Genomic DNA, 14,054 nt, shown 5'->3' with positions numbered 1-14,054 from the left:
TTAAACATACACAAAAACAGAGCAGTGATAGGAGCCCTGCGTGTCTCCGTCAACAGTCTTCAAGTGTTGGTGTCTGTCTTTCCTGTCTCAGTCCTCCACGGATCCCCTGCACCTCTCCCGGGCAGTTCATTCACCAGCATAGGCGGTGCACAGATGTGCTGACACAAAATTAGCGCTAATTCATTGATAGTATCAGTTACTCAGCCTGTAATCAGATTTCCTTGCTTCTTAGAAATGCCTTTTTATAGCTGATAAGTCCAAATCTAGATCAAATAAGTTCCACACATTACATTTGATTAAAGACCAATTTTTGAAACAGATGGTTATTAAGGAGCCACATGGGGAAGCGCTTATTGAATTTTACAGCAATTTTATTTTCAGTTCTCTGTAATGATCTCTCTTTACCTTTTTATCCCAAATTCTTTTTTTTTCTTTTATGGGGGAGACAGAAAAGTTGATAGGTTGAATTATGAAATTAAAAGATACTTTAGAACTCTGTATTTGAGATTATCAGATAGATATATGGTATATGTACCTTCCATTCTCAACGGTAAACATAATCCTGCTTGAGTAGGGTCCACTGCTGTGGACAGCAGTCTCAGGGTAGCTCTGTCTAAGTCGTTACAACTTAATGCCTCTCTGAGATTGGAGCGAAAATGGTAGAACATGGCTGTAAAAACTGCCTTCTTGACTTTCACCTGTGGAGGTTCTTGTTGCTTCCTGGACAGCTAAGGCCTTATGGAATTTCTTAAACTCAGCTAGAGAGATATACAGATTATTTTTGTATTAAACAGATTGTTGATTCTTTTGAGCTCTGTAATTTTGGGGGTAGGGTGTGAGCTGAACCCCCTATGGGGTTGAAAATTTTGACTTGTTAAAAATGTATTTTATATTTGCTAATTTATAGGCTGAAGACTTTGAGTGACAAATCAAGAGAAGCAAAAGTAAAAAGCAAGCCCAGGTAAGCTCAAGCCAGCTTAATTCACATAGCTTGAATTTCATGTAACTTTTGGCTGGGTTTCTAATAGGATCGTTTTATAGGCTTCAGGTCTGTTGAGTGAGTGCATCTGACCCCCTAAAAGAATTGATTCTTTCTAAATATTGAGACACATGGAATTTGTAATAAACTTATGAAGTGTTAAAAGAGCTGAAGTGTGTCAAAGTCCTGGATTACTGAAAAGCAAATTAATAATGAAATAGAACTTGATAAGTGAGTCCCTGTAGATGTGCTGCGTGTTTTACATTTGGACACTAGAATTGTGTGGTTTTTTTTAAGTATGTGATCAAATTCAATTTCAGCTTGAAACAGTGAGCTTTTATCCAACCTATTTTCTTTATCTGACATTGTATGAAAATGTTTATTGTATTATATGCTGGAGACAATTTCTGCCTGGCAAAGTAATATTGTTATGTTGCAGTTTATTACTTCTGAAGCAATATATTTTTTCCGAAAGCTTAAGTAAATTGTCATTGTGTCTGTATGCACGCCCACCCACACATGCACATGTGTACGCTTGCCTGCATAATTTTATATGCACTGCTTGCATTGCAAGTGCCCACAGAAGCCAGAAGAGGGTGCCAAATCCCTTGGAATTGGAATTACAAGCAATTGTGACCTGCTTGATGTGGGTACTGGGAACTGAACCAGGATCCTCTGCAGGAGTTGCATGAGCCATCTCTCTATCCTCTTCATTAGTAGTTTTAATCTTTTAAAAGATTGTAGGATATTTTATTTTATGTGTATGTTCACCATGAAGGCAAGCAGAGGGTGTTGGGTGCCCTGGGACTGGAATTACAAATGGTTCGGGCTGCCATATGGGTGCAGCGAATTGAACCCAGATCCCCTGGAAAAACAGTCAGTGCTCTGAACTGCTGAGCCATTGTTCCAGTCCCTCATTAGTGGCTTTAAAATTATTTACGTAATAATTGGCAGTGCCAGAATTCTTGTAGCAGTTTTTTTTTTTTTTAAATTGATTTTTATTGAGTTCTACACTTTTCTCTGCTCCTCTCCCTGCCTCTCCCCTCCCTTTCAACCCTCTCCCAAGGTCCCCATGCTCCCAATTTACTTAGGAGATTTTGTCTTTTTCTACTTCACTTATAGCAGTTTTTTTTAAAAGTTGACCGAATCTGCAGCAATTCTAATAAGTGTTTCTCTTGTTAGGAGTGCTCCATACTTAACAAAGTACTCCGCTGGACTGGAATTACTTAGCAGGTAAATTTTTTTTTAGAGCAGAGTTGTACTTTTAATTTTTGTTTAAAAATGCTTTGCAGTTTTACAGATAAAACCCTAAAACACCAGAATTTTCTGCTAGTGTAAAGATGAGATTGCTTACTTTTCCTTGAAGGCATCTGCTTTCACCCCTCAGTACAAGGCCATTCTGATTTGGACAGATAATCACTGTTGTTTTTACTTGTGGATGATTCCAAACTAGAGAACTCTATTTTTGGTTTTGCTCTTTTCTTTTCTTTTTTTAAGATGGTCTTATGCACTAGACTAGAACCATGTTCTGTGTAGTAGATGACCACTTTGAACTTTCTGATCCTCTTCCCTACACTTGAGTGCCACTATTACAGGCATGTGCTGCTAAGTCTGGTTTATATGATGCTAAGAATCAAACATAGGCTTTGTGCATTTTAGACAGCACTCTGTGAATCTTATATCATTTATTTCCCAACCCATTTCTGTTGACACAATAATATAAGATGTGGCTCTTCTCAGACATGAAACAAAAACTCAAGCAAAAAGAAAACACACTGATAAATTGGACATAATCAAAATTAAGCATTTTTTTGTTTCAACACCACCACAAAAGCTAAATAGAAACCCACAGGAGAAGAAAATATTTGCATATTATTTGACTGATGGAGTAGCATCCATAGTCTGTAAAAGAACATTTATAACTCAGTAATAAAAATGTGGTCCAGTGAAGACACAGAAAATGTGAATAAACGTCTCAGAGTGAAGATACACAGATGGCCCAGAAGAGCATGAAAAGTGCTCGGTATTATTTATTATCATTAGAGAAGTGCAGGTCAGAACTGCACTCAAGTGCCTCTTCATGTACGTTAGCATCTCCATTCAGAAAGAAGCACCATATTGAGTATGCCAAGGACCTGTGCAAGTTAGCATTACCACCAAGGTCTCTCTACATAGCTCTGGCTGTCCTAGAATTCACTCTGTAGACTAGACCAGGCTGTCCTCAAAGTCACAGAGATCTGCCTGCCTCTGCCTCTGCCTCCTGAGTGCTGGGATCAAAGATGTGTGCCTCTACTCCTGGCTCAGATTATGTTTATGTATTCTTGGTGGACATTTAAATGATGCAGCCACTTTGGAAAATAGTATCATAGTCTCTCAGAAATTTAAATACAGAATTGTCATATAAAATAGCTGTTTAACTCCAAGAAAAGTGGAAACATACTGAGTTAGGTGTGATGGCACATGCCTTTAATCCCAGCACTTAGATGTCAAGGCAGGAATTCCCGATCATGAATGAGTTTGAGGCCAACCTGTGCTACATCATGAGAGGTGTGCACTTGCTGCCTCCCCCCCATGTGTGTGTATGTATATGTATGTATCTATATTTATATCTGTATCTGCATAAAACTTGTACCTGAACTTTGAATATGTGTAGTAGTCGTATTTATAACCAAAAAGTAAAAGCAGCATGCATGTCCATCAATGAAGTATCCATATAATGAAGTATTATTTGGCCACGTAAATTAAAGACTGATAGATTAGACATGGATGAAAACTTAAATGATCCAGCACAAAGAGCACATATTTGTCAGTCCACCTATATAAAATCTTCAGAAGAAACAAACTATGGGGACAAAAAATTAGTGATTACCAGTGTTTGGAGGGATGGCAGGGTAGGTAGTAACTGCTGGTGAGTAAGTGTGAGTTTTCTTTTTACAGTGATGAAAATATTTTAGAGGTAATGTCATAATTGTACAGTCTTATGAATGTACTGAAAACCACTATGAAAACACTTAAAAGTGTGATTTTTATAGTATGTCAGCTATACCAGAGATGTTACGAAGTAAAACTGTGTATTATTTATGTTAGTGAAGTCCTCTGACATGAGACCTGGTGGGTGTTTACAGTGGATGACAGCTTCTTTTCCTGATCTGTTCACTTCTTTTCATCAATAGTTTATATTTTTAGTTCACGGTTGGATTTTTTTCTGTAGTTGCTAAATCTAGAGGGCTTCCCCCCCCCCCACACACACACCTTGTTTGAGATCAAGATCATAAATGTATGTTTATTTGGTGCTAATTTCCTGCTTGTGTTTGTAGTGTGAAGGATATAAGTGAACCTAAAAGGAAGTTGGTAAAAACCATTTGTGTACAGTTTATTTACATACAAACACACTTGTGCTAGTGGAACTGGATCTAGGGTCTTATGCTGCTGGCAAGCGTAACGTTTCAACCACACTAGTTCCTCCATATATGTGGTTGCTTGTGACTGTTTTAGTTTACTCTCTAAGTGATTGGCATCTAATTTAAAGAAAAGAAAGAAATAATGGGAGACTGAAACCAGATGCTGGCCTTTTAAATCTGCCAAAGTCTCTTTGTCATGAATACGAGGGATTTGCAGTGGTGACTGCCTCTGTGTCTACACCTCCCAGAGCAGAAGCAGTAACTAGGGACTGGAGCACAGGTCTCTAATAACCACAAGACAGTTTTCCTATTACATGGCTGCAGCTGTGGGGCCTGGGGACTCTGGGCATGGATAGCTGCTGCTCTGATAAAACCATGTTGACCCAAATTAAGCAGTTTTCCATCCAGACCTTCCCCACAGTTAGCAAGCCATCGGACTGGTTTCATCCGACGGACTCTGTCAGTGTAATTAGGGTCTGGGTGGGGAGATAGACTCCTAGCCCTTTTTACTTTTCCCAATCTTTCTTCTCTGTCCTCTAGATCATAGCTTTATGTATACGTCCATGGAGGTCAGAGCTTAACCTCAGGTGTTCCTCAGGTGCCTGCCTGATTATTTTGAGATAGGGTAGGTCCCTGGCCTGGAACTTGCCAAGTAGGCCAGATCAGCTGGATATTGAAGCTCAGATATGTGCCTAGTTTCATCTACACAGTGCAGGGATTGTAAGTGGCCACCATTGTAACTGACCTCTGTCTGTACTGTCATAGGTTTTTAAAAATCAGATTCCCAAATCCTTAGAGTCAAAGACTTTTTAAAGCAGTTTGCCTTGTCCAGCACAGAAGGTAATTGTTTACATGATAATCTGCCTATGCTATGGTCTCTTCCACTAGTTCTGCTATAATATATAACGTCCTCAATAATTATTTGAATAAATTGATGCATTATGAGTATGGGTTTTTTCCTTCTGTTTTTTTCCCATTATTGACTTAGAGAAATATGAGAGCAAAAAATTTGAATGAATTTATACGCAGGGTCTTCACCTCAATAAAATGTGGTAAAATCACGTATGTATTAAAAGTGACTTTATACATGAGGTGTATAATATTTGCTTGGAGGGATTGTCTTCCCTCAAAGCTCATGGATGTGTCTGTAAGGGCACTGTCTTGGTTGTGTTAATTGAGGTTGGAAGATATGCCCACTGAGAGCGGCACCATTCCCCTGGCAGTGGATTACTCAGGAATGAATTTTTAAAAATTGTAACTGACAGCTGAGATCCATGAAAGACTGAGTAGTATGTCTTTGTGATGAATTGTCTCCCTTTCACCGTGCCCAGTAACATAATCACCTCATAGTAGAGAAAATGAGTAGTTGGGTGTGGTGGTCTAGTCTTCCCTGGGAAAGAAGCCTCAATGAGGGATTGTCTAGATTAGGTCGGTCTGTGGGGATATTGTCTTGATCATGTAAATTGACATGGAAAGACACAGTTACTGTAGTTAATACCATTTCCCTGGCAGGGGATCTTAGACTGTGTAAGTGGGAAAACTAGCTGAGCACCTAGTGTTTGTTTATTGCTCTTGGTGCTTGACTTTTGATGTAATGTGACTAACTGCTTCAAATTTATTTTGCTTATGCAAGGAATAACTTTGAATTCTAGACTTAGTTTCCCACATTGGTAGGCTGTAATCTGGAATTGTGAATTAATAAACCCTTTGTCTCAGAAGTCTCGTTGAGTGAGTCTGCATTATTATTTAGAGAATGAGTCATCAGAAAAGTGGCATACTCGGTTAGTATGAGGGCGATACAAAACAGTAAGGAGCGAAGCCTGTACACACTAGGTGAAGAAGAGATCCAGGGATCTGGAGTTTAAATGGCAAGCAGTGTTTAACTTCCTCTTTTCCATTGATTAAGAAGTGATGGTCAAAGTCTAGCTGATAAGACCTGACTCTCTGTGCAGATCTCTCTGCAGCTTGTCTGCTGGGCACTGTGGCCCCAGCGTCTGGTCAGTCTTACACCAGAAACCCTTGAAACCCTGTGTTGCCATGGTAAACAGCTCTGTCCTTATCATTTACCCAAGTAATGTGCTATAACCAATGAGATGTAACTCTTCTAACTTTTTTCTTATTGCCTCAAGCCTCCTGTAAAAAAAAATGTATTTAAGCTAGGTGAACAAAGACGCAAGAGAGAATTGAAACAAAGGATAACTAGAAAGAATTAGAACTTGGAAGAAAATTAGAGGACAGAAAAATAGATAAATAAAGAACATGACCCGTAAAAAAAAAAAAAAAAAAAAAAAGAAGTGATGGTCAGTCTGCTGTGAAGTCTTGAATTTGAAATTAGTGTGTGATCATTCCTTTACTTGTCAGACATTTTGCAAGTCCTCTGTGTTAACTACTGAGACAAGATGGAAAAATACAATTCTTCTTGGCAACTCTGGTGCCCAACAGTGCCTAGCATTCAATAAATACTTGCTGATTTTAATTGATAGTTACAGTTAAATGCAACAGAGGAAAAAAGTCAAGTTTTTCTATTAGTTAACAATGACAGTAGGACTATGTTAATTATGTAACATTGTCCAGTGCTTTCCATTACATAGAGATAGTTGAAATAGTTGCTGGGATTATCAGATTGACTTTTCTATCTAAATTCAACTGAAAAGTGTCTGTATAACTATAAAGAAAGGCACCATGAATGCATGAAATAACGTATGTCTATTCAGGTAATAACTTTGATACAATTTTAGATAAGATGGAAAATGAAGTTTTCTATCAGTAGCCATATAGATATTACATTCAGAAATTATATTTTAAACCTTGTTTTATTTTGAAGGCTAGATGGCTAAGCAGGTACTTACTGAGTAAGCTTGGCAACCTGAGTCTGGTTCCCAGAACCTATGTAAAGGTGGAAAGAAAACTCCATAAAGTTGACCTCTGACCTCCATATATTTGCCATGGCATGTGAACCCATCATGCATGTCCTTATACAATAATAACAATAGTAATAATTAAAATTGAAATTTTTATTTTGAGATGATTTCAGTTTTATGAAAATATTGCAAAATTATATCAAGAATTTCCCCCAGTGTTAGCATTTTCTATAACCAGAGTATGATGATCAAAGCAGGAACTAAGTTGGTAACTATATTACTGCCAACAAATCCATTCAAATTTTATCAGTTACTGATATCCCTTCTTTCTGTATCTAGGGCCATGTGTATTTAGTCGGTATGCTACCTCCTTTCTGTGGTGAGTCTCTCTTTGTCCTGTCAGCCAGCTGACAAATAATGACATGGATCTTCTTGTTAGTTAGAAAAGTTCAGCCTACAGCTTAGACTTGTTCTTAACTAGCTCTTATAACTTAAATTGACCCATGTTTTGTTTATGTTTGTTTGGTTGGTTTTTTGAAACAGGGTTTCTCTGTGTAACAGCCATGGCTGTCCTGGGACCCATTTTGTAGACCAGGCTGGCCTTGAACTCACAGAGATCTACCTGCCTCTGCCTCCCGAGTGCTGGGATTAAAGGCGTGCGCCACCACTGCCTGGCAGCCTGTGTTTTTATTAATCTATGTTCTACCATGTGACTTTTATCTCTACCCCATTTTATAGCTCCTGTTTCCTTTCTGTGACTGGCTGGTGACTCTGCCTTTCTTCTTCCCAGAAGTCCCACCTAACCTCTTCCTAGCTATTGGCTGTTCAGCTTTTTATTACACCAATCACAGCATTACATTTTCACACAGAGTATAAATATCCCACATTTCCCCCTTTTTGTCTAAATAAAAAGGAAAGTCTTGACTCTTAACATCATAAGATTATATACAGTAAGAACATTTATCAGGTATTATCTAAATAGAAAGGAAAATTATTAACCTTAACAAATGAAACTATATACAATAATAACAATTATCAAGTGAGAATTACATTCACAATATCCAGTCTATTTGCATTTGGCAAACTCAGAAAATACTCCCATTATTAATCCTTGTCTTGATGAGTCTAAAGTTTTGTACCTAATTTGCCTTCTGTCATAACTAAGGAAAACTATAATTATCCAGTCTTCAACTCCATCAAAGACTCCAAAAGGATATAATATTACCAGAGTATACAGGAAGTGCAGTGCAACCCACTTCCAAAACTATAGAACTGGCAGAGATATCTAGTTCCTAGAGACAGTCATCCAAGGTTTCTCTACAACATTGGGACATCTTTGGCCTACAGGGCTAGAATATCTGGCAAACTCTTCTATGAAGCAGGAATTTTGAAAGACTGTCCCACCTAATCTTGGCAAAGTTCAACAGCCACTTTCCTGTGTATCCTGCAAAATGCCTAGCAGACTTTTCTATGAGGCAGGAATTTTGAAGGACTGTCCTACCTTGTTTTGGCAAAGTTCAGTATTTTTCCTTTGTGTCCTTCTTGTACAGTTTGAACAGCATACTGTCAGTCAAGACAAAAGCAGTTTCTTTGCCCAGTGGCTAACCTTGCCACAATGAAAGTAAGTTACATATGGAGGTTCTTCAGTGCCTATCATCTCTGAAGTAACTCGGTGTTGAGGAACAGACGTGTCATGAAAAGCTGGAGATTTTTAAGCCTCTTAGATGTCATATTCTGTAGCTGTTTGAAGATTACCTATCTAAAATATATCTCTGCTTAACATTGAAAACATACCTAACATAACTACAAGTTTGAATATTATAGATGGCTAACTACTAACCTGTATTTCTTAATTATACATTTTAAAATGAGCTGCATAGCAACAATACCCCAGACAAGAACAGAAACACACACACACACACACACACACACACATATAATATAACAAAATAATCTTAATTTTTTGTATCAGGCCTGGTGGCGGTGGCACACACCGTTAACCCCAGCACTTGGGAGGCAGAGGCAGGCAGTTCTCTGTGAGTTCTAGACGAGCCTGGTCTATAAGAGCTAGCTCCAGGATAGGTTCCAAAGCTACAGAGAAAGCCTGTCTTGAAAAACAAAACAAAATAAAAATTGTATCAGTATACCAAAGTCCCATCAATGTAAAATATTTGAGGTTAATATTTGTTTTTTTATACTATATTCCTGTATCCCTAGTAGATGATGGCAAGCATCCATAACCTACCAAATGACCAAAAACCACCCATCCCACCTCTCTAGACTGCTTCTTGTTACCTTTGGGCACTGGCATCTTTAGGGCGGACCCTGAGAAAACTGGGATAATGTTCAAGTCCTGGGAGAGCTAGCTGTATCATTTGTTGTCCAATGTCTGTGTAATGGGAAAGTGCAAAGCTTATCTGTAGTCCTGTCTGGAGAAGTCTGAGGCTGAACCATCTCAACCAGCAGCCTTGAAGCTTGTTGTGGATGCAGAACTCCGAGGAAACTGCAGCAGTGGCTCTCTGAGATGCTGACTCACCTGGGCCATCTGTTTTCAGTGGTGTCTGGTCCCCTTACTCTGAAAACATGTAAACTTTCAAAGGTAACATACATATCTGTATTAACACAAGTATGGACTGTTCATCGTACACAAGCCAGCCAAAGATGATTGTTTTCTGTTTGAGCAGGGAAAATATATATCAGTGGTCTCGTAGTTTTTCTAGGTTTATTTCTTTATGTCTGTAGTCAGGATTTTCAGGGATTCTTTCCCAATCAAACCTGATCACAATTAATCTTGAATGATTCTACAACCTTTTGTTTTCTGTGGAAACAAAAATATCACTTCTTGCCCAACATAATTTTTGACTCCCATTTTGAAGATAAGGCATTTAAAAAATATGTAGGTTGGTTTATATAAAAAGCCCTGTGCTAGCCAGTTCTACATACTGAGACCTTTCCCAAAAAAGAAAAAAAATTCTTTTCCATTAAAAATAAAAATTCAACTATTTGTGTGTTTAGGGTCTCTGGGTATTCTTCAAGTTGCCTTCTATGCTCTTGTGGCATGTGCTATTATTTTTTGGTTCTTTTCTGCAGCCTCAGTGTATTATAAAGTTACCTAGATATGTTCCTTTTGATGTCTGTTTACATTTTAAGTTGTCTTTTGTGTTTTTAGGTATGAAGATACATGGGCTGCACTTCATAGAAGAGCGAAGGAATGTGCAGACGCTGGAGAGGTAGCTTGCTGATCTTCTCTTGTGGCATATTTTCCCTTTTCATGCTAAATGCCAGGTCTAGGCCAGGGTAAAAGGCTTGGTTGGTTGGTTTTGCAATATTGAAAGGAAAGGCTGGACCCACCTACGGCCATGAGCTCTGGACACTGTGTACCCTTGAAGAGTCATTACTCCTTGTGGGTGTAAAGTGGGAGTGTGCAGAGGCTGATAGGAAGGTAAAACCCATGCGTATACACATGTATAATGTATACACTAAGCCTGTAAGAATTAAGGGACTCCCAAGGGGAAAAAGGAAGAGGAACTGAAGTCAAAGTGGTTATAAGCAAAGCAGGAAGCTGGAGCTGTAAACTGCAAGCTTTGTTCATGGTGTGCTGATTTGGGATGCTTACACGTGCCTCTTGACCTTTGAAATGGCTTCATTCCCTGGTGAATGGTTAAACTAGGGAGGAAAGAGGGAAACCTGGCAGTCTTTAGAACAGCTGGTCAAACTGGTTTCCGTACTGGATTTGTTACCATGTTCTGTAACCCTTCACATAGTGTAGGGTTCTGAGTTATCTCTCCTGTATGCACACATAACCCCTAAGTTAAAAAGTGAAAGTCACATGTATCTTTTGATACCCAGTAAATTCCCCATGGATCAGAGTTTACACCTAGATCCCTCAGATTCTCACAGACTAATTTAGACTCTCTTCCTCCTTCTCAAAAATAACATAAGCTACTCAAAGTTTGAGTCACCAGAAACAAAGATGACCTCTGAGGCCATCCTGAAATTCAGTACCAGCTTTAAGGATGAAAATTTAAGCCAGGTATGGTGGTGAGCACTTGTAACCCCAGCATTTGAGAGGCTGAAGCAGAATTGCTCTAATCTTGAGCTTGGCCTTGACTACACAGAGTTTAGGCTAGCCTGGGTTCTACAAAGTAAGACTGTCTCAGAAACATAGAAACAAAACAAAAGACCCTCTTGGTGATGTGTCTTTGAAATTACAAATGTGTAAATGAATGTCTTTTTTACTACTACTGAATTTGTGTGTGTTTTGTCAGGCCTGCTTCTGACAAAACAACTTTTTATCAGGTGGTATCCATCTCACAGGGCAGGTGGATGTACTTATGGGCACTTCAGTCTTGTTCAAGAAATGATTTTATAATTATTCCTAGAGCACAGTCTTTAAAAAATGTATTATTAGTTTATGAATATGAGTGTTTTGCCTGCATATATGTATATATACCACATGTGATTCTGGTGCTGTGAAGGCCAGATGAGGGTGTTTGTTTCTCTGGAACAGGAGTTCATTTGTGGGCTGCCATGTGGGTATTGGGGGTTGAACCTGGTTCCACTAGAATAGGAGCCAGTGCTCTTAACTGCTGAGCCGTCCTTCCCCCCCTAGGGCATATTCTTACCTGTGGCCTACCTATAAAGCAAGCAGTCAGTGGTAATCTGGTTGTTTAAACTTTGTCTAAGCAGTTGGTTCTCTGGGATTGTGTATTGTAGGCTGGGGTTATGGATTGTAGGCTGGGATTAATCTCTGGGGTTGTAGATTGTATACATAAAGCAAAGAAAAAAGCAAAATTTCACTCCTTAACCATTTACAGCTGAGTAGTTAAAAGTGATTTAAGGGTTAGTTAGGCTTCCGTGGTGGTTTCCAAAGCTAGACTTGTAGCGTTTGCTTTTGATTCCTGTTGTGGTGAAATAGTTGCTTACCTTCAGATTGAACTCTTTAAGAGTCATGGTTTTATTCAGCAGTTTGATGTGTGGAGTAAGCTGAGTAAGACTTTCTCTTCCCTGTTTGGGCTGCATTTTCTGTGCCGGGGTGCAGGCTTTGCATGGTAGTACATGCCTTTAATCCCTGCACTTGGGAGACAGAGGTGAGTTCTGTGAGTTCAAGGCCAGCCTGGTCTACAAAGTGAGTTCCAGGATAACTAAAAGAGATTCTGTTTCTCGTATTTAGTGCACTAATCTGTTTTAGTCTTACACAAACAACCTAGTCTCTGTCTTTCTCTATCCATAAAGTGCTGTCATGTTGTGGAGCATTTGGTGGAGGAGCTATGTTCATCTCACTGTAGCCTGGGAGTGTGACCCAAAGAAAGAAGCTGGGCTTCTAAATCCTTTGAAAGACATGCCTGCAGTGCAGTTCAAACTCTGGTGTTATTACTAAAAACCCAGAGTCAGATATAGGGCTAATACTGAAGATCAAAGAAACAGAGCAGCCAGCCACTAGAGAGTTGGGTTTTTTGTTGTTGTTGTTTTTGTTTTGTTTTGCTTTTGTTTTTTAAGATGGGGTTTCTCTGTGTAGCTTTGAAACCTGTCATGGAACTTGCTTGTAGACCAACTCACAAAGATCCGCTTGTCTTTGCCTCCCAAGTGCTGGGGTTAAAGGTGTATGCCACCACCATCTGGCTAGAGAGTTCTTTTACCTTTACCAGTGTTCAGACCGAAGGGGCAATCTTGTCCTCAGACTGCATCTCCAGAGTTCATCTTTCTCCTCCAGACCTAAGACTGCTCTGAACTCCTGTCTCCTTCTGTCTTACATTCCTCTCTCTGCCCAGCCATATCATAACTCCTGTCTCCACCTCCCTAGTGCTGGAGGTGTGTGATCCCAAATGCTGGAATCACCTGTGTGAGCTGTTTCTCTTTTAGGCAGATTCAATCTTGTGTAGCCCAGGGTGGCCTTGAACTAACAGAGATCTCTCTGCCTATGTGTATGTGCCTAACGGTGTGTATATGCCACCACTCCCTGGCCTCTAGTGGCTTAGCTCTGCACTCTGATCTTCTGGCAACCTTTATTTGTTAAAACACAAACAAAATATCACTACACCATGGTAGCTTAGTTTTCTCATGCTCAGCCCCACCTACTAAATGTTCCACTGTCTCCCAACTACTCCACATAAGCTGTGAGCATTCAAGCCTTTGAAGGACATACAAGATGTCATTTAAATAAGATAATATATCTAAATTGCTTTACACAGAATCTGGCCTATAGCAAGTGCTCAAAATGTGTTAGTATCATTTATACTATCTGTGATTTCTGACAGTCGTTCAGCCTCTCTTTCTCTTATATTAAAATACTTCAGTGCATTCTGTTATATTCTTTCTACACTTATATACCTCTTATGTTCTAAATGCAGAATCTAATTTTTAGTTTTATGTAAAGTGTAAATTAAATAAACCATTGTTAAGCTTTAATATCTAAATATATTATACTTTAATTTTTGGTAAGAAATGGTTATTATCTAAAACGTACTTATTTTAGGCTTTTCGAGTTATCTAATAAATCAAGGTAAGATTTATAATGCTTTATAAAGATTACGCCATGTACCAGGCAAAATATTTTAACTACTTCTTTAGTCAGTCCTGTGAATTTTGTTTTGTTTTTGCATTTTTAAGTCTTAAAATCTGAAGCTCAGCTAATTTGAGAGACCCGATACCAAAGTGTGCTCAAGAGGACAGTGTTTTCTTTCCTGTCTCTTTATCGTTCCATTTCCAGTGTGTGACCCAGGGCCCAGCAGATAATGTGGTCAGGGAAAAGGGCTGGCAGACAAGATGGTCAGAAGCAGTTGCTTGAATATAGAAATCAGTTTTGTGGCACAG

General features: G+C 39.0%; 1 protein-coding gene across 2 annotated transcripts in view; it reads left to right on the top strand.

Annotated features, from left to right (window-relative positions):
• Dtnbp1 (dystrobrevin binding protein 1) overlaps positions 1 to 14,054 on the top strand; it is a 107,482-nt gene that overhangs the window by 8,846 nt on the left and 84,582 nt on the right. Inside the window, exons 1-4 of one of the 2 annotated variants that reach the window (XM_038335120.2) lie at positions 936 to 961; positions 2,162 to 2,212; positions 7,581 to 7,620; positions 10,411 to 10,471. Coding sequence is in view for 1 of the 2 variants with exons in the window: in XM_038335119.2 (XP_038191047.1) it covers positions 908 to 961; positions 2,162 to 2,212; positions 10,411 to 10,471 (166 nt within the window). In the remaining variant the exon portion in view is untranslated. Of the gene's footprint in view, positions 1 to 907; positions 962 to 2,161; positions 2,213 to 7,580; positions 7,621 to 10,410; positions 10,472 to 14,054 lie in introns of those variants that run through there. The other variant, XM_038335119.2, reaches the window with a different exon arrangement.

Source organism: Arvicola amphibius, chromosome 6 (assembly GCF_903992535.2).
Source record: "Arvicola amphibius chromosome 6, mArvAmp1.2, whole genome shotgun sequence".
NCBI lineage: Eukaryota > Metazoa > Chordata > Mammalia > Rodentia > Cricetidae > Arvicola > Arvicola amphibius.
This window is presented reverse-complemented; position numbering and strand designations above follow the sequence as displayed.